The sequence below is a fragment of the Neophocaena asiaeorientalis genome, unplaced genomic scaffold (assembly GCF_003031525.2).
Source record: "Neophocaena asiaeorientalis asiaeorientalis breed wild unplaced genomic scaffold, Neophocaena_asiaeorientalis_V1.1 scaffold404, whole genome shotgun sequence".
Taxonomy (NCBI): Eukaryota; Metazoa; Chordata; class Mammalia; order Artiodactyla; family Phocoenidae; genus Neophocaena; species Neophocaena asiaeorientalis.
The window spans coordinates 1,557,029-1,576,452 of record NW_020172589.1 but is presented as its reverse complement, the minus strand read 5'-3'; the positions used below and the strand labels follow the sequence as shown (position 1 = coordinate 1,576,452).

Sequence of the window (19,424 nt, the reverse complement as noted above, 5' to 3'; positions counted from 1 at the left end):
CTTTCTCAAATTGTTTTGGCTATTGTGAGTGCTACAGAAAGTATTAAAGGTGGTGTTAAGCAATAATGTACAGATCTGTTTAGCATAATAGTTCTAAGAGTAACATACAAGGGAAAAGTAAGTATTCTAACAATAGATGATTGGTTTCGATAATTTATAGTATATCTGCAATTAACAGTTCCTAACAGTTAGAGAAGGAAATGTGTCACTGCTTATGGTAATGCTAAAAATGCAGATGCCCCAGTGACCTCTGAATTTACTGGCAGGAAATTTAGTATTGTCCAAGGTTTTTATTTCCCAAATAGTTCTTAGCATCTCCAAAGATAGTAACAGGACTGAAGGGAAGTACAGTTTTCTCAAATTAAATCTTCTCCTTTTCCCAGGGTGGTACCGCCACTTAAACATCCTTGTCCATGCCTCTCCCTGATGTTTAGTACACCTATTTCATGAGAATCTTCTTCTTGTCCCAGGCCAGTAGAGAAATCCATTCTGCTTCTCATGCCCAGCAGTTTCAGAGATTTCACACACAAGAATTATTTGAGTTCCCAACTTTCACAGTATCTTCTTTAGCCTATAGTTGCTTTCTTTTCAGATTATGAAGGCATTCCAAATGTGAGGCCAGGGCATGTACATAATAAGATGAGGGGGTCAAGCACACTTTTACACTGACAACACATGCGCCTCCATCCTTCAGGTTCCAGTTCAAGTTCTGTCTGATACTTTCTTTCTGCATCCCGGGACAGTCAGAAAGTTGATCTGCTTGAGAACACCAAAACTCTCTGGCTGAACATTTTGCTTAAAGGCTCATCCTTTTTAAGCCATATATGATTTTTAAAAAGTCCCACTAGACCTTACGCATTAAGTTTTCTAAAAACCATCATGATACAATGTTAAGTTAAAAAAGAGAAAATGTAAGGATATAAAATGATGTATACAGTATGATCAGACTTTTGAAAATATATTTATTACATATATACCAAAACATAAAATATTAAAGAGACTACATGATGCGGAGCTTTTGAAAACTTATAAATACACCTGACTTTAATGTTTATTATATGTCAGGCACTGTGCTTGATGCTACATAGGAATTATCTCATTCAGTATTCAAAACAATCCTATGAAGTAGGTATTGGTATTAACTCCCATTTTATAATTGAGATTTGGAGAATTTAGGGACTTATTCAAGATCTCATAGCTCATGAGGGGAGAAACCAAGAAACGATTCCAGAAATCTAACATTCAGAGCCCTCAAGCTTAACTTCACATTATCTTGATTAGAATCTTATATTTGTCCAGAGCCTTAGAATTTTTTAAAACAATCTCTCATTATTTGTCCATTTGTTTCATGAATCTTTAATAAACCCCTAGTAAGTTCCAGACACTGTGCTAGGTGCAGGTAAAGTGAAAAAAAAAAAGAATAAGATACTATTACTCTCAGGCTATTACTATAAATAATACAGGTATATAATTAACAGCCTGCTAGAGTTCAGAAAGTACTTTCCTAAACAGGGCACCTATGAAACCCATACCAATACTGCATGGTAGGCAGGGATGAGAGTATTCCCTTTTTACATATAAAAAGAAAAGACTCCAAAGTTAATTGCTTTGCCCAAGTCAAATAGGAAGTATTTACAGAAGATGAACAATGTTTTTTATTTCCTATGTGGCTACTGTTACTTTTTTTATTTAATGGACCACTTTTTCAAGAAAAATGCAATAACAGAAGTCCACTGACTATAATTCATCACAAAATGTAGTAATTGGCTTGCTGTTGTTATTACATTTCTGCTGAAGACAAATATTTTCACTTATGTTTTCCACACTGCTGTATCTATTTTTTTCTTGACCATTATGCTCTTTGCTGCCCCACAATATGAATCGTCCCTGTTTGTAGTTCATAGAGCACTTTCACTATGAGCCTCCAAGAGCCTATCTCAGTAGGTACCCAAAATGACCATAATTATGGTGATTTTACAAATAAGAAAATTCCGGTTCAGAAAAGTGAAAAGATTTTCCCATGGTTCTTCAGGGAGTCATTGTTTTCCCTTCCCCCTACTTCACATACAAGTTTATACATTTGCTAAAAGCTCTAATAATATTTCACCATGATTACAAAGTAGAGGGGTCTCCAGAGTGAAGGGAGTATTGAGGGGAGAGGAAAATCTTTGTAGTTCCGGGTTATTTTTAAGTTAAGAGTTTACAGATCAAGACCTGTCTTTGCTTAAAATCCCTATAATAGTACAGCCAGAGTAGAAGGAAGAAAGGTTGTATTTCATACAAATTGTCACTAAATATTTATATCAATTTCTCTTAGAGCTCTGCACCTCACTCTTACAATTCAACACAGTGGAAAATGTCAGAAGGCCAAAAAATCTTGAATGTGAAGTGATTTTCCTTTGTTCGTCATGAGTGAACCGATTTGAATCAAGCATCATCTTTCCTTCAAAAAGCGGAATTCATTGTATTTTCTTATTTTTAAAAAAATCAATAAATCTTATCCTATGGAAAGCTCCTCTTTAACTCAAGATATATTTAATGAGATGCACCAGAATTGTGTTTGTTTTTAGAAATACAGAGCTGAGTAGGAAGTGACCCCTGAGTTTAAGCAACTCACAGTCTGGTAGGCTAACTGGACAATTCATTCATTTATTCAGTAAATATTCTTTAAGGACTTATGAAACTGAGAGACTTGGCTAGATTCTGGGTCCTCAATGGTAATCAAAATAAGCCTGTACCTTTGTGCAGTTTACAACCCAGTGAGGGAGCAAGAAAACATGATTAAAAATATATAATAAAATGTGAGAAAGAGAAAAGCAACCCATGACATCCAGGAGCTGACCATGGCATTGCTATAGTTTGGCCTTCTACTCACAGCTAGGCCTTGATGTTCTCCTGTTTATCATAAACAATTTCACAAAACATGAACATCCAACAAAGCTGCTCTGCAACCATGATGCATCAAGACAAAGACAATACTACTCCATAATTACGCCCGAACACAGGCAAAACATAAACATTACCCAAACTACCAAACATCCCCTATCTAGGCTAATATGAGTGACTGTTGCTTCTTTACCAATTACAACTCTAGCCTGTGGCCATTCTTCCCTCCTTCTAAATAAGACTTTTTAAGATACCAAATCATAGAATTACCCTCACTTCCTAAAAGCATCCAATCCAGGGCAAAGCCAGCCTTCCTTAAAATTTCCCTAAATCAACCTAATAATCCCAAATCCTACAGTAAATCCTTCCTAGTATCCTTTTACTGAGTTACCTTATGGCTTCCATGCGTGTTCTCCCTCGCGGTGATGAATAATAAACCCAATTTGTCCAACTAAAGTGCTCCTCGTGGTCTTTGACAAATGCAAAACTTGAAAGTGGCAACAATACCATGCCTGTTGTTCAAACCCTCTTTTCTCACTTCTCTCTGCAGGGGCGTTGACAGGGGTATAAAGAATATGAAAATAGGTGATACTTGAACTCTTAAATTAAGGGGTAGGAAATAGTTTATTCATTTATTTATTCATTCATTGGCTTATATGCTAACTTGTTCCAAAAATAATTTAATGTGACTGATATTATTCAGTGGATTCAGAGGTACAAAGTAGGGGGCAGCTCCCTGAGAACTGTCATATAAAGACAACACTCCTGACCTAAGGAAACACCTAAAGACAATGGAACGCTAAGGTGGAATGGGGGTACTCCAAATAACACTGATGTTTAATGGGATACCCCTTCCCTAACAGCCGAGGCTCCCTCTACCCTTTCCCCAACCAGGGATGACATATTAATCACCTGCTGTCAGGTTCTACCTGACTTCCTGTCCTTATAAGCATCTTCTTCCCTTTATTAGAGACTCTTCATTCCCATCTCCATTTTCAATTCCTATCCACTACTGGTAACAAGTCTGTTCTCAGGTTCTAAAAGAAAAATCCTCACTTTTTCCTGTTAGTCTTGAAGAACTTAAGAAGCTCTAGATCAATTCTCAGGTGAGTCCAAGTCAAGTCACTCTTAGTCAAATCTAATGATTTTCAAGTAGAGCAGTACTGTTCTCTTATGAGGCGTTTAAAAATATGTTGGGATGTGATTTTTGCTTGTCACAGTGACTGGAGTGGTAGTACTAGCATTCAGTGGATGAAGGCCCTGCAAGGCACTGGACAGTCCCACACAGTAAAGAAGGGACCCATCCAAAATGCCAACAGTACTCCTACTGAGACACATCTTACCCATAGATGGAAAGTATCTATCACATCCAACCCTCCTGCTTCTCCCCATGCCCACACCAGATATCAATAATCAATGTCAGTATACGCCACTGAGCTGAATATGGTTTCAAAAATCTTTCTCAGCATAGCAATCCAAGCAGGCTGTGTCTATCAGATTTGGCATGGATGACAAAATCTATCTGCCATTCCTGCCCTTACCTTTTTCTGTTTAAGACTAAGGAAGCTTCATTGTTCTTGAGATGAAGTCTTCAACTGGCACCCTGGTCCTATTCCATTTCCTTGCCTTGGTCATCTGACTGTAACAGAGAAGAAAAAACCTGAAATGTACATGATAGCCCATTCTCAAGGCTCTGCCTTCCAAACTTGACCTTTAAAGGTATAAGACTTTTCATCTGTATAGAAATAAAAAGTTGCAGAACAGAGAATAACATTGGCTTGTTAGAAGTTTACAGGAACATTGTGACCTGACCTATGTGGACAGCTGGAAGCACAAAGGATTCTGGCACCAAGAAGTTTGCAACAACCAGTCACACTCCCTCCCCTTTTTGTATAAAAGAAGCCTGAATTCTAACTCCTGTAAGATGGTTCTTTGGGACACTAGTCCACCATCTTCTAGGTCTCCTGGCTTCCCAAATAAAGTTGCTATTCCTTGCCCCAATACCTCGTCTCTTGATTTTTTGGCCTGTCATGCAGTGAGCAGTATGAGCTTGGACTTGGTAACATGACTGCTCTCCCAGGTCTTCTAAGACAAGGGCCCTATCAGCAATGCGACCTCTGTGGCTGGGACCCTGCACCGTCCCAACAGGTCTAACAACAAATGCCTGCCTGCCTGATTACCTCTCTGAAGGCTTGCTCCTGGTACAGTGAGTGAGCTACACCCTCTAGTGGGGAAACTACATGTAGCATATTGAACTTTGGAAGAATAACACCCAAAAGAAAATCCAACTCAGTGACTGAATTTTTAAAAAGGGGGGTGGGGGGATATGAAGCGAAGTGGGGGAGGCAGGGAGGATTTCCATGGCACCTGTACTTGAAAAGTCCAGAGGAATCTCTGAATTCAGGCATGGCTAGATACGGAGTCTCAAAAAATGTTGCCAGAATCTTTCTCTCTCCATGTTTTGGATCCATCCATGCTCTCCTCGAGGTTGTCTTCATTCTCAGGCTTTGACCACCCCATCCCGTTCCCACTGCAGTGGCAGACACTGGCAGTTCTAGAGATATAACTTCAGTAGAAGAGAGCTTTCCTTTCTCAAAACAAAAGATTTGATGCTAGTTGGGATTTGACTAGTTGGGATAAGACTGCTGAATCAGTCTTCAGTGCTACAAGCATGCTTAACTATTACTGAAATTGAAATGGACTGATTTACAAGGCATTGCAGGAGCCAGGGGTGAGACAGCCCTGCTACGTGGACTAGAAGAGGATAAAGAACTGTTCCCCAAAGGAATATTGAGGCACTACTGCCAGGAGAAATGAAAGAAGTCAAGCAAAAACAACATGCATTGACACTACCCTTTCTGGATGCCATTTTTCCCTCCTCTGAATCTGAGGCTGTCCTCAGGCCTGCCCAGAGCTCAATCCCCTGCTATTTTTCTGCCTCTACCACACTTAACTATTTAGTCTATTTGTATCATAATAAGTTATGGTACTCCCAGGAGCTGAAACACTTTACTATCTCGGTAGAAGGCAAGGAAATGTCACCCAGAGAGCTAAAGCTTCTGGAAAATACACTTTCGTACCCATACAAAATCATTTGACATCCTGGCCCACAAACCATGGGCAGTCTGGTGTCCTCCCAAATTCAGAGGACCGCAGGGCATTTACGTTCTCATGGTTACTTCTTGCTCCGTATCCCTAATTTTGCAGAGTTCTCCATCAGCTCCTCATTTCACCTTTTAATACTGACACCTCATTCTCCACCACTTTGGTGCAGGTTAGACTCTCCCCATCTTCCTTCATTCCTCAAGCACTTTCAAGGCTATTTGGCGTAACAAACGTTTTCTGAACATCTGGGATAATAGAGGAGATTAATGGCTAACGTAGCATAGGAAATATATTAGGACTATTCTGGTTAAGAGTGATGAAATCTAACTGAAACTTAGGTCAAACGAGAATTGTGTGGGTTCATGTGATTAGGAGGATCCAGGGTGGGTCTTAATTCAAGCACCGCAGTATCCCCAGACTTAAGCAATGCCAGGAGTCTTACTCTCCACCTCTGCCCTCTTTTAGTCTATGAATTTCATTACATGCTGGTTTCATCATCTCCCATACAGACTCCATCTAAATGATGATATAATGGCTGCTACCACCCCCAGGCAGGTGTTCTCATAGTTCAAGAGCCAAAAGGAAAAGGGTTGGGGGTGGGAAGAAGGGAAATCATGGGGCTTAGCCACCCCCCCCATCAATATGCAACTGCAATCCCCCAGTACAGGGAATTGAATTTTTTAAGTAAGTGTCTTATAACCTCCAAAAGATTAAACGTAAGCACAGAAATGAGGAGTAAATCACATCTATATTGTAGTTTGGGTTAAGAAACAGTCTACAAATAATTGTAATTTTAAATATTTATATTTTAAGAAAATATAGCATAGTAAAGAATATGATGGATGAATCTTATGATTCCAACTTGAAAATTTTAATTATTGATTTAAATTTAGAATTGTAAGAGAATAAAAATTTTATTAAGACTGTAAATGTTATTGGCATTTTGAAAAGTTGTCATTTGCCATATTTATGTTTAATTGAATAGACCTGTAACATTTACTTGTGAAGGTTTTTTGTTAAACAACTGAAGTGCTTAAAAGCAAAAACTGAGTGTATTTATCCTTTCTTTAATCCCTTCTTTCAACTAAACTTAACTGTGTGCCCACCCCATTTATGTTTGAGAAACTGACTCACCTGGATGTTTATTTGATTGTCTCCCTTTAGCAAACTGCAGGTAGAAACATATCCACTTATCATCATTGTTCCCTTGCACCTAGTCCAATGCCTCACCCCCAAAATATTTGTTGAGTGAATGAATGAACCATGTCAGGCTCAAAATGCAACCAGCTTTTGAAAACTACAACTGCTTTCTACCTGCTACTTTTGGAATTTAAGGGAGATCAGTTTCCATCTCAGTATTGGGCTCACCTAGCTGGGCCCAGTTCACCAGCCCTTTCCATTTCTTTCCTTGTAACAGCTGGATGAGGTTGATTCACCTTCTACTTATAGGGGGGGCATCTTGCTCATTTAGTCAAGGTCAGTAGAGTCATAGGGTATGTGAGGGGAAACAGTGAGTCCTGTGTGCACATAGGACATGATGTTTGTGAAGCAAAATGAGATTGAAATGGTAGGCTGCAACCAATGAATACTGGGCCTTGGAAGTCTGATTAACAAGTTACAAATGTATACTTCAAGGTTTAAAGTTGAAGAAAAAATGAGCCATTGACACATTACCCAGTGTGCTTTAGGAAGATTAATCAGATTGTTATTTGGAGGCAAAATTACAAGATTGCACAGGAGGAATATGGGTTTTGAAGTAAGACAGGGATAATTTCACAATGATTATCTTTATTTACTGGCTGTGTGAGCTTTAGCAAAATACTTAACCTCTCTGAACCTGAGTTACATTACCTGTAAGATGGGGCAAGCAATACTTACAGAGTTCATAGGGATTAAATATAATCATGTATTTAAAAGGGTTGGTAGAGAGACATTGTGATTAAAAAAATACAAAACAATACGAATTTGCAAGAGAGACACTAGAGCCAGGATGATGATACAGAGACACAACTAAGAAGGAGTGACAGAGAAGCTCATGGGGGAAGGAGAAGTGAGCTGAAGAGGGTGTCTGTAATTACTATTTCAAGTGTAGCTGCATAGAGCCTGGACTCACTCAGTGTCTTCTGTGCTGCTTGGGCATCCTGACATTCCACTGTGCCAGGATTTCCCAAATTTCACTCAAGTGTTCTTGTAGATGATGTCTCCCAGATTGCCTAGGAGCAGAGACTGTTTCCTAGTCATCTCTGCAGCCCTGTCTAACATATTCCCAGGTCCCATGTAGTCTCTTAGTAAACGTTGGCTGATGGTAAATAGCTCTTGGCATTTCAAACAACTTTTTTCTAAAAAAATAACTTATTTACTCTCACACCTCTAGAGATCAGGCTAAAAGATCAGCACTAGATGCAGTGACAGGGAAAACACAGTAAGGCTATTTATTTATTTGTTATTTTTTTCTGCCACACCATGCAGCACGCGGGATCTTGGTTCTCCGACCAGGGATGGAACCCGTGCCCCCTGCAGTGGAAGCACAGAGTCATAACCATTCGACCTCCAGGAAAGTACCAAGGCTAATTATTTAAAAGAAAGCTTTTTGAGTTTCTGAAGTTTCATTCTAAATCTTTTCACTTTCTTGGGATATAACCTTGATCTTGAACAGTATGGTCCAAATTAAAAATGATAAACAAGGGCCTTGTTCCTTTATGCTCACTCCGACCTCATGTTTATAAAAGCCTCCTATGCAGCTTTTTCTTTTCTTTTTTCCTTTTGTGTGTGCATGCCTAATCTACCACCTTGTGTTTGGTTTTGAAGCTTCGATTCCCTATGCACATACCTACGTACAACATCCTTTCACAGCATTTCCTTATGTAACTTGGGAAAATTTATGATGCTTTTGAAAGTGAACTTCATGCTAAGAATATCACATCCTAAGAATTCAGCCCTTGCAACTTCAAACACTGCTGAGAAGAAGGAAGAAAAAGAGGCTTCTGAAGAATCAAACAGTAACTGTTAACCTTTGCGGAATATTTGCTATGTGCCAGGCACTCTTTAAGTGGATTACAAATATTACCTCACAAAACACAAATGAGAGAAAGGTGGTGGAGAAATTGGAACCCTTGCACTGTTGGTGAGATTGTAAAATGGTGCAACTGCTATGGAAAAATTAAGAATTACCATATGATCTAGCAATCCCACTTTGGGGTATATATCCAAAAGAATGGAAAGCTGGATCTAGAAGAGATATCTGCACACTAATATTACCTGAAGCATTATTCACAAATGTCTATTCACAACAGACGTTTGGGAAGCAACCCAAATGTCCACTGATGGATGAACGAACAAAATATAAATACATGCATACAATGCAATATTATTCAGCCTTAAAAAGAAAAGCCTGACACATGCTACAGCATGGATGAACCTTAAAAACATTACGCTAAGTGAAAAAACCCAAACAAACAGGGACAAATACTGTACGAGTCCACTTATATGAGGTACAGGGAGTAGAACGGTGGTTGCCAGGGGCTGTGGTGGGCAGGTGGGGGTTGTTACTTAGCGGGCATAGAGTTTCAATTGGGGGGGATGAAAAAATTCTGGAGGTGGATGGCAGGGCAGTTGCACAACAATGTAAATATTCTTAATGCCAGTGAGGTACTTAATGCCACTGTGCACATAAAATTGGTTAAAATGGTAAACTGTGTTATGTGTATCTTACCACAATTAAAAAGAAATCATGTAAAGAATCATTCATGTACAGACTCAAGACTGTACTGGTGGGGCTACCAGCCTTCCTTTTTGATGCATGTGCTAATAAAGTCTACATACATCCCTCCAACAACAAACAGTTAAAAACAAACAAATGAGGTAAACTAAAGCGTGGTAAAGCGTGGTAAATTAAAGATGGCCATAAATTCTTTGCTACTCGTTCAATTAAGAGGAGGAATCTTCCCTATCTCCCCTTGAATCTGGGGAGATTCTTTGATCAACAAAATGTGACAGAAGTAACTTCTACTCCCAAGGCTAGATCATATGAAGTCCTGTCCTTGAGCTTCCTCCTGTACGGCTTGGAACAGCTCACTTTCTGCTCTATTTCCGAGTGTTCCCTATCAGAACCCAGCGATTTGCCCTGAGAGATCCAAACCAGAGGGAGAAGACCATGTGTAGGCACTCTGGTGGACAGTTCTAGCTAAGCGCCTAGAGGGCTTACACCTTAAAGTGCCTACAATATAATTTCCATTGGAGCCCAAAGTTAACTAAAGTCTCAGCTGACATCGAACTTCAAATGCATGAAACCCCAATCTAGAACTGCCCAGCTGAGCCCAGTCAACTCACAGAATCCTAACAAATTATTTGTGTTAGCCACTAAATTCTGCAGTGGTTTGCTATGCAGGTACCACAATTATGTCCATTTTTACCTAACAAACCCAAGGCTTAGAGCTGACATCTCAAGGTCACAGAGTGAGTACTCTATGGTTGGTTGAACCTGCAGATGTGGACTGCAATACGGAGGACCTACTGTAAAGTTATAAATGAATTTTTGGCCCCTAATCCCAGAGATATTCAAGGGTTACCTGTACTTAGGGGCAAGAACTCGGGATTTGGAGGGTAAAAATCTGGGTTTCTGTCTAGCTGTGTGACACTGAGAAATTACCTATGTAGACATCGAATGCTGCCTGCCATTTCAGTTAGCAAAGAATGGTGTGGCCGTCAAGCCATCAATCACTGCAGCTGTCCCTGAAGGTGCACCCTAAGGGGAGTCAGGATGGAGAAAAACAGGATTACAGACCCTAGACGCTTACGGTACATATCAAAGGAATGATTTCAATAAGCCCAGATTCTCACATCTTCTCATACATAAAAAAGAGCTAAAGTCACTAATTTGACATGTCTGTTTTTTCTTTAATCAGCAGTAATATTTTCATGTTCGACTACCTGTTTTTGTTTTGCGTTTTGTTTTCTTTTGCAAAATCTCCTATATATCTTGGTTCCTTCCTTACCTCTTCAGAACAGTCCGTCGGAGATATCTGAGAGGCTGTCTCCCGGGCTCAAGTCCTCAGCAAGTGCGCTGAATAAAACATAATTCTCAACTTCCAGGTTGTGCATTTTTTTTCAGTCCATATCCTCTCTGAAGATAATTTTTATAAGGAAAAAAAAAAAACGGGTTAAACTGACTCCTGCCCATACGTCACGGTGTCAGGGAGTTTTCAATGAGACAATGACGTGAAAACCCCTTGGAAACTATAAAATATTGTAAATTACGTGTAGAGACAATGCCCCAAAAGTAGGGAAGGGCTTATTTAACATTGACATCTTTAACTGCCCCACCCCCCCAAAAAAAAAGATTTTCTGTTTTCAGGTGAACGAATTCTGGAAATATCGCTACTGGAACCTAGCTCGCTACTTTACAAAAGAGAAATGCGAAGACTGAAAGCTCACCCAAAGCCAACAAAAAAACCACAGAATCACGACCATTTAACCGGCGTCCGACGCTAGACGCTTTGGGCGTGGCGCCGCTGTCACGTGAATGAAGGACGCGCCCCCAGCGCGCTCCGAAACGCCACGCTTAACATGGCTGCCGGGACTGGACACCCGCGCCCCACACCCAGCATGGGCATGGGGAGCGGGCCTGGTCCGGGATACCAACACTCCGGAAGTGCCCGAGGGGCGGCGGAAGCGGAAGCGCCGCGGCGGTGGGGGCCGCGGGAAGTGTATGTTGCGTTTCTCCCTCCCTCCACCACTACAACAAACGGAGGGCTGGCGTAGGTGAGGCGGCGGCCGGGTGGGCCGGGGGCGGGCGGCGGACTGCAGAGCCCGGGGTGCGTGCGGCGGGTGGAGGCGGCAGGATGGGGCTCTGCGGCCCCCGACCGCTCGGGCTCTTGGTCTTCGGCCCCTTTCGGGCCTAGAGCTCCCCGAAGAGCCGGGATTGGGTTTGTGGTTCTTGGCCTTCTAGGCCCTGGTGACAGGGTTTGCCACCTTGCCTGAATCTGGTCCAAGATCCCAGGATACAGAACCCTCCCTGAGTCTTGATTTTCTCAACAAAATGGGGACTTTTGGCCTGGCCAACTTCTGGGACCCCATCCCACTCTGGGCGTCAGAAGTTCCACGATTTTAACGTTAAGTCAGTGTTTAAGCCGGTGTGTTAAGGACTGTAGTCAGCTTACTGAGGAGATGTTCTGAGCAGGACGCAGTGAATACATCTTTGAGAGGCGGCCAGCTAAGGGATCGGGAGCCCGGAGTTCTAGACTTACCTCGTCCACCGACTCACTCTCTGACCTTGCCCAGGTCCGTTACCCTCTCTGTGCCACGGTTTACGTATCTGTAAAACGAAGGTGTTGGATGCTTCTGATCCCCCTCCTAGCTCTAAAATCAGGTTCTCAACTCCCTTTCAAGGAATCTTACCTTAGAGACAGGCCAGAAAAGCATCTCTTCCCTGCATTTTGTGTAGCCAGGATATGACTTATCAGAGGTGTCTACCATGTTTCTTTCCAGACGCCAAATCGGCCAAGGGCAACTGGCACTTCGTAAGGTTCCTGTGTTTCCTGTGTAGTGGAAAGCTCTGTCCTGAAGACTTTGTTTTAGAAACCTATACCAGCAGTGTAAAACACGCAAATGTGAAACATAGGAAACCTTTGTTTTTTATCTTAAAACTGCTATTAAATTGCTGGTTTACCTTCCTATTTCTGGACTGCAGATTTCTCATCTGACAAACGAATAAGTTAGATTAGGTCACAGGTTCTTAATCCCCTTTCCCATAGTCTGCACGAATGAAGAATAAAATAATGCCTCCATAAAGCCATGATTTTCTGGGGGAAGGAAGAGGTGAGGTGTGGAGAGTACATATTATGTAGCCATATAGATTGAAAAATCTGTGCTTGTAATTTTTAACTTTTTTTGACAATTACTGGTCTAGGTTATCACTAAGGTTCTTTCTCTTTAAAATTTGTGATGCTGTGATTCTTATGTCCTCTTTGGGTAAAGAATATAGACTTGTGTGTTTGTTTAAATGACTGTGTGCCTGGAAGTACACACTTTAGTTAAAAAAAGATACACAATGGGAGAAGAAGGAAAAGCTAAATTACAGTAAGGAAAAGTGACATAGTGAAATAAAATTGAACTTGAACTAGAGTTTAAGACATGGATCCTTGTTTCAGCACTGGTATTGATACTTTCTGGGTTTGTGACTTTGGGCAAGGCAGCTTACCTCTCTGGTTCTTACTTTCCTTATCTTGGAAAATGAAAGATTGGACTGGATGACTCCTGGACATTTTCAGTACTATAATTCTGTTTTCTTTGTTTTTTATCTGACCAGCTTGGTGGATGTGGTGCGGCATTTCTTTAGGCAAGAGAGGCTGTTCTAGGAAGTAGACATAGAAGATCTATGATAAGGAATGGTGTCAAATTGACATGTAATATTACATTGATATGAGCAAGCTGAAGCCAATAGAAACTGAAGAAGGGTGTTAGGAACCTGAAGGGCAGGGGAGCCCTTGACCAGATAGGAATATTGAAGACATTGGGAAGTTTTAAATGGGAGAGAGAGATTTTTGGTGAGGTTAATGAAGGGGAATTTAAGTTATAGTAATTGAAGTGGCTGAGTTGTCAGAAACTGTTGGTAGAATCTGTCTCCACTCTGAGACTGTAAGCTTCATGGGAGGAAAGACTTTGTCACCACCTAGCACCTAATAGGCAATAAAAAAGTAGTCGAGTGAGCGGTTGGTTGGATGGACTGATGAATAGATAAAAAATAACAATTCTCTGGAGAAACTCCTTTTTAAAAAATTGCTATTAATTAGATACAGAATGGTGAAATTGATTCAGCATTGTGAAAGTTTCATAAAAGAAGAGGTCCCTAAGTTTTCTCATTAGTTGTAAGGTAAGTCGGTTTATTGCTGCCCTATAAAGTATGTTAGTAAGAGATAAACACGTACCTTGGAGGGTCCAGTGTGATCTGAGTAAGAGAGTAATTAGTAGAATAAGACAGGGATGAAAGAGGATGTTGACAAGATGGAACAGGTGTAAGAAGATTTCTAAGTTGTGCGTTTAGGGAGTAAAAGAGTAGGTTTATATAGGACTTTTATAGGTATCAACAATTGTCAGAATTGTGTACAATACATGTTAAAACCTCTATAATGAAAGTAGAGAATAAAAAGGAAAATGATTTTTGCAAGCAAGGAAATGTTGGTGCTCCTCAACAAGAGGTTGAAGTAGCCTGGAGGGTTCAGGTTTAAAAGATAGGGATAAATCTGGGAGCAACCAGAATGAATTAACTTAGTAGAGGTTAGTGTAGTCTAGTTTGGGATAGGAGGAGATTTGAACTGGCAGGTTGCAAGGAGAGGAGCACACCTACGTGTTAATGAGAAGGACCTTCCTTACCTTGTTGGGTTTCTCAAGTTTAAAGAATGCTCAGAAACAATTCAGGCTTACTACTTAGAACATACTTGGGCCACTAGGACAAAAGTGATGCTTCCTGTGGCTAAGGTCTGCTAAACAGCCAGCCACAGGATGACTGTAGGAGACCCAGGGCTGCTGTAGGCTACTGTGTGTGAGCCAAATTAGATGGACCACAAGCTCTAATTTGTGAAGGAGGGTGTGGTCAGCAGCAGTTCTATCAGAGCATCGAGAAGTGGATCTCCAAGCACTGGGGCATAGCTCTGGAATGTAGGCAGTCAGCCGAGGTGCAAAGGATTGACTTGATGACAGGTTGTATAGTGTAGGCTGAGAAATCTGAATCCCAGCCTGAACTCTGACACTTAATATATGCCCTTGGCAAGTGACTTATACCCTCTGGTTCTGTTTGTCCATCTAAAAATTGAGGGACCAGCCTTGGATAGGGTCCTCTGGATGTCTTCCATGTCTCTGTGAAGCCCCTGAAATTATATATGAGTCTGGATGTGTTTTGTTTTTGTCTTGGGGGGATGTACAGCTTTCATCATAGTCTCAGATGGGTTTGTGACCCACAAAAAATTAAGAAGTGTGTGACCCTTTAAGTCTGTGAAGGACTCTTCACCTTTTAACTTTCTGGGATTCAAAATGATATTTCTTTGAGGTTTAGAATCTCAGCCTCCAGGACTTGCTGACCCTAAAAAATGACACCTAGTGCTGCAAAATATAGTCTCTGCATATTTATACCCACTTGTTATTTATACTCACCTCTCCCTTACCCTCCATAACTCCTCTGCTAGGCCCGTTCCTATGTGTCATCTTTATCTACTGTTGATAACTGGAATTTCCCTCTTTTCCTCTTTCAACTTGCTGCTGCTTTGGACCTTCTCTACCTTATTGAGTTTCTCAAGTGGTGAGTGGTGATATTTTAGAGATAGGGGTAGGAAGAAACCAAGACACAGAAGACCAGTCATGGCAGTTTTCTGTTCTTACCTGCTTTTATCCCTCATCCCACTAAAAGACAAGCAATTGAGGGAGAACATGCACGTATAAGAGAGACTCCGTCATCACTAGGTCTCCGTCTTTCATGGTGTTTTCTTTTCAAACAGGGATACCAGGCCTCTGTACTCAGTGCCTGGGATGAAATGCTCTCAGCCTAGTCCAGTCATGTATTTCACTTAAGTGATGATGAAGCCAGCTTTAGTTGAAACAGTTGTGTGGGGTTTTTTTGTTGTTGTTTGTTTTTTTTAAGTAGAGTTTGAATGGTGGTGAGGGCAAATAATTGAGTCCTTGAATGAGCCTTTTATCTCCTTAATATTGCCAGGGGCACCTACTTGGACTGGAGAGGACTGAGGAATTTCCTCCAGCCATGGGTCCTGAACTGTTAAAGCCCATAGATGGAAGATGGCGGTCTTATCCTTTACCCCAATGTTCATCTCCACAAGTCCCTTTCCCACCGAAGCCTTGTAGCAGGGGAGTCACTACTCCACCTGCTGCCAAATAAGTAGCTCTATGACCAAGTTTTCAATTCTAGATGTGATATGGGAACTATGTTACAATTTCACCTAAATTTTTGTTGTAGTCCTCTTAATTTAGGCCCTTTGGTAGTAGTGTTAATGCATAGTAGGTTAAATAGATCTTTGTGGGCTTGCTGGAGACTTAACCTAACCTCTCTATAATGTTGTATAATGTCATATCTGTGAGTAAATATTTTTGTAAGTTCTAAACAAGGGAACCTTATATAAACTCAGTGACATTGAAGGTGCAATCTATTGGTTTAAGATTTCAAGTGTATGTTGTGCACTGGAGCTGCTAAAGCTGATTCACCCAAAACCACAGTATTGCAAAATAAGAAGCAATAAAAGGTGGAATCATAAGATGAGGGTGGAAATTATTAAGTGGTGTGGATTTGCTGAAGGAAAAGAAGGGGGAAGGGCCAAGAAAGATTTTTACTTAGAGGATGAAATCAAGAACGTGGTATCCTTGAACAGTTAGAGTTGTCAAAGGTGAGGGTGTAAAAGGTGAAGCATGTGCTAAATAACATAGCTGGAGAATTAATCCATGGTTGGATTGGTCTGTACTGGTTTATAGCCTTGTCAACGTATTTGAATGCCTCAGTGTAGCTAATTGTTATGTGTAAAGTATGACTGCATTTTTGCCAGGGTTACAGGCTTGTTTCTGAGATCACTGAGTGCTGTGGTGGCAAAAATAGGAGCGTGAAATGGTTCTTAGCAGCCTTGCAGCTACTGGGCGCATATGGAATAATGGAAAGACTGATGGATATTCACACATCAGACGTGTGATTTGTTATCACCCAGTGGCAGGAGATTGAGATTCTCTTCCTTTTCCTGGCAGAAACATGATCAATATAATACTATCCAAGTTGCTATGGGAGAAGCTAATGTTAGTTAAGTCTCACAGGGAGCTCAGAAGAGGAGTTTAGTAGGAGACGTTTTTTCAGAGGACTTAACGTTTAACTAGATTTTGAAGGCAGAATAGTGGTTTTCCAGGCCAAAAAAAAAAAAGGGAAGGGAAGGACATTAGATTTAATAGCTTACTAGGAATAAAAGATGAATGTTAAACAAATGGATGAACTGGGATACTGGTGTGGCTGGAGTGAGCAAGTGATAAGAAGTGAAAGATGAGATTGGAAAGGTGGCTTGGTCAGGTTGGAAAGATTTTATCCTCTGCAAACTAGGATTTCTTGTAGGCTGATTTGGTTTCTGTTTGATCATGTGTATTAAATTTCTTTAAAAACAAATTCAGTGAACTGTAGCTCATGTACCTACTCTTTGCAGAATTGCTTAAGTCCATACTACTAACTGCCTGTTGATATTAATCCACACACAATTCTAAAAACTTACTTCTTTGGTTTCCCAGGCCATAGCTGATTAGAAGCAGCAAATTAGAGGTGTGTGTGTGTGTTTGGGTGGAGTGCAGGGAGAAGCAAGCATGCTGACACCTGTCAGAAGTCACAGTGCATAACCTTTCAGTGAGGGAAGAAGAGACCGGAAAACACACACGAAATAAAAGAATTCACTTAGCCTTGTAGTTTGCTCCCATATGCTGCTGAAGCAAAGGAACCCCAGAAACTCCATATAGTTCAGGAGTCCTTGAGACTATATTGCAGAATATAATGTATATTCAAATGATAACCTCAGGTCATCAAGAAAAGATTACACTTTTATTGCAACTCTGTAAGAAAATGGAAACATGGGGTCCACTTTAGAAACTTTTGATAGTAACAGATTATAATAAAGAAAAAGCATTGGTGCATAAAAGGGAGCAAACACTGTTTAATCCAGAGATTGACAGATTTGCGACAGCAATTCTTTGCATCACTGTAGCATGATTAAGCTCTGAACTCTACAGTTCTCTCACTTTGAATCCAGATAAGTTTTCCGAATTTTACCAGAGATAATTGATAATGCTGTTTAAAGGACACTGTTTTCACATAGTTCCCTCTTAACCTGATCTGCAAAATAAAACAAACCTCTGGGCAGAAGTTCGCTCGTCTGACTTTTATGTTATTTCCCCCACTCCGTTCCTCTTCCTTTCTCTTCTTCCTCCCTCACTAAAGCTTATTTTAAAAACAAACAAAACATACATCTGATACGTAAGTGAATTAACCTCTGCTCCTTAATACTTAATGGGAGAGGGAGAGGGAGAAGGGTTGTTTTATTCTTCCTCTGAAATTGCATGTAAAATTAAGTAGTTTTTTTGGTTATTGCTTTTTGTAGAGAAGGTTAATAGTTTTTTTTTTTTATCAAATTCATAAAGGGATATGTGACCCACCAGTGAAATCTGATCCCCTCACTTTATAGGTGGGAGAAGGAAGAATTTAAAAGGTGATTCAAGTTCATAGAAGTAGTTTGTGGCAGATCCAGGACTAGAATCCAAGAGTCTTCTCCTTTCTGCTGTGTTGGGGCAGTCCTAGAATCACAAGCTCCTGGAGTTGGAAAGGGTTTTGTTTGTCTAGTTTAATCTTATCTTACATATGAGGAATTTGATGCTTGGAGAAATTGAGTGAATTAGCTAGGAAGCAACAGAGTACGAATAGAATCCAGGACTCCTGATTCCTTGGATTTTTGCTCATTCTAAGTAATTCATTTTTATCTCTACTGCTGTTCAGAAAAAAGATGTTCTGTGCCTTTTCGTGTAGTATTTTTATTAATTTGAATGTAGTCTGTACCATTGTAATAGCAATACCTTTGTGTGTCTGTATTCTAAAATAAACATTGTTTTACCAAGATAATTTCTGCATCTGGGTTTGGTGTGTTTTAGTCTACTCTAATCACTGCTTGCTTTCAGGTCTTTGAACTCAAGTAACCAAAAGGAGAGATTTGCTCTTTGATACTGGAGATAACGCAGCAATGGGTCCACGAAAGAAAAGTGTTAAAACGTGTCTCATGAACAATGATATTCCTGAAGAAACAATATCAGATGAAACAAAGGACTATATGAATCAACTTTCACATGAAGTGCTTTGCCATATTTTTAGGTAAGATTTTGTTTGGTTGATTTTCACCTACATGGAATGTATAGTATAAGTAGGAGCAAATGCTAGAGCTATGCTGTCCAATATGGTAGTCACTAGCCACATGTGGCATTTAAATTAAATTAAATTAAAAATCCAGTATGGCTAGTGGCTACAGTATAGGAGAGTACAGACAGTGAAGATAGAGAATATTTCCTTTATTGGAGAAAGTTTTATTGGGCAGCCATTATCTAGACTGTGTTAACATTCCAGGCTTCTTGGAATTCTTACTGACTGATAGATTTGTTGACTTTTATTATTACAGTACCTTGTGTGTATGATATAAAGCAGTGTTTCTGACTTTTGGATTACAGTCCACAGTGAGAAACACTTTTGCTCTGTGTGCACATAAACGAAAGGAAATGAAAAAAGTTTTGTGAAATAATACCCATCATTGGTATATGCAGTGCACACATTAAAGTTGTTTTGAGGTAAATTTTTTTCAAAATCCTTTTTTAAAACTATATATATATATATATATATATATATTTTGCGGTATGCGGGTCTCTCACTGCTG

At 40.3% G+C, this 19,424-nt stretch overlaps 1 protein-coding gene and 1 long non-coding RNA gene across 10 annotated transcripts in view; one reads left to right on the top strand and one right to left on the bottom strand.

Moving 5' to 3' along the window:
* Positions 1-11,491, bottom strand: part of LOC112395207 (uncharacterized) — an 83,699-nt gene extending 72,208 nt beyond the window's left edge. For 3 of the 5 annotated variants that reach the window (XR_003002316.1, XR_003002320.1, XR_003002319.1), the window contains exons 1-2: positions 10,986-11,285; positions 4,428-4,525 (exon numbers count right to left, since the gene is read on the bottom strand). This is a non-coding gene — a long non-coding RNA (uncharacterized LOC112395207). Of the gene's footprint in view, positions 1-3,277; positions 3,431-4,427; positions 4,526-10,985; positions 11,286-11,424 lie in introns of those variants that run through there. The other 2 variants (XR_003002317.1, XR_003002318.1) reach the window with 2 other exon arrangements.
* A 144-nt stretch (positions 11,492-11,635) lies between these two features.
* Positions 11,636-19,424, top strand: part of FBXO38 (F-box protein 38) — a 53,506-nt gene continuing 45,717 nt past the window's right edge. For 4 of the 5 annotated variants that reach the window (XM_024738239.1, XM_024738238.1, XM_024738237.1 and 1 more), the window contains exons 1-2: positions 11,636-11,751; positions 18,682-18,871. In XM_024738239.1, coding sequence (XP_024594007.1) covers positions 18,744-18,871 — 128 coding nt within the window. In that variant the 5' untranslated portion in view covers positions 11,636-11,751; positions 18,682-18,743. Of the gene's footprint in view, positions 11,752-11,854; positions 12,271-18,681; positions 18,872-19,424 lie in introns of those variants that run through there. The other variant, XM_024738235.1, reaches the window with a different exon arrangement.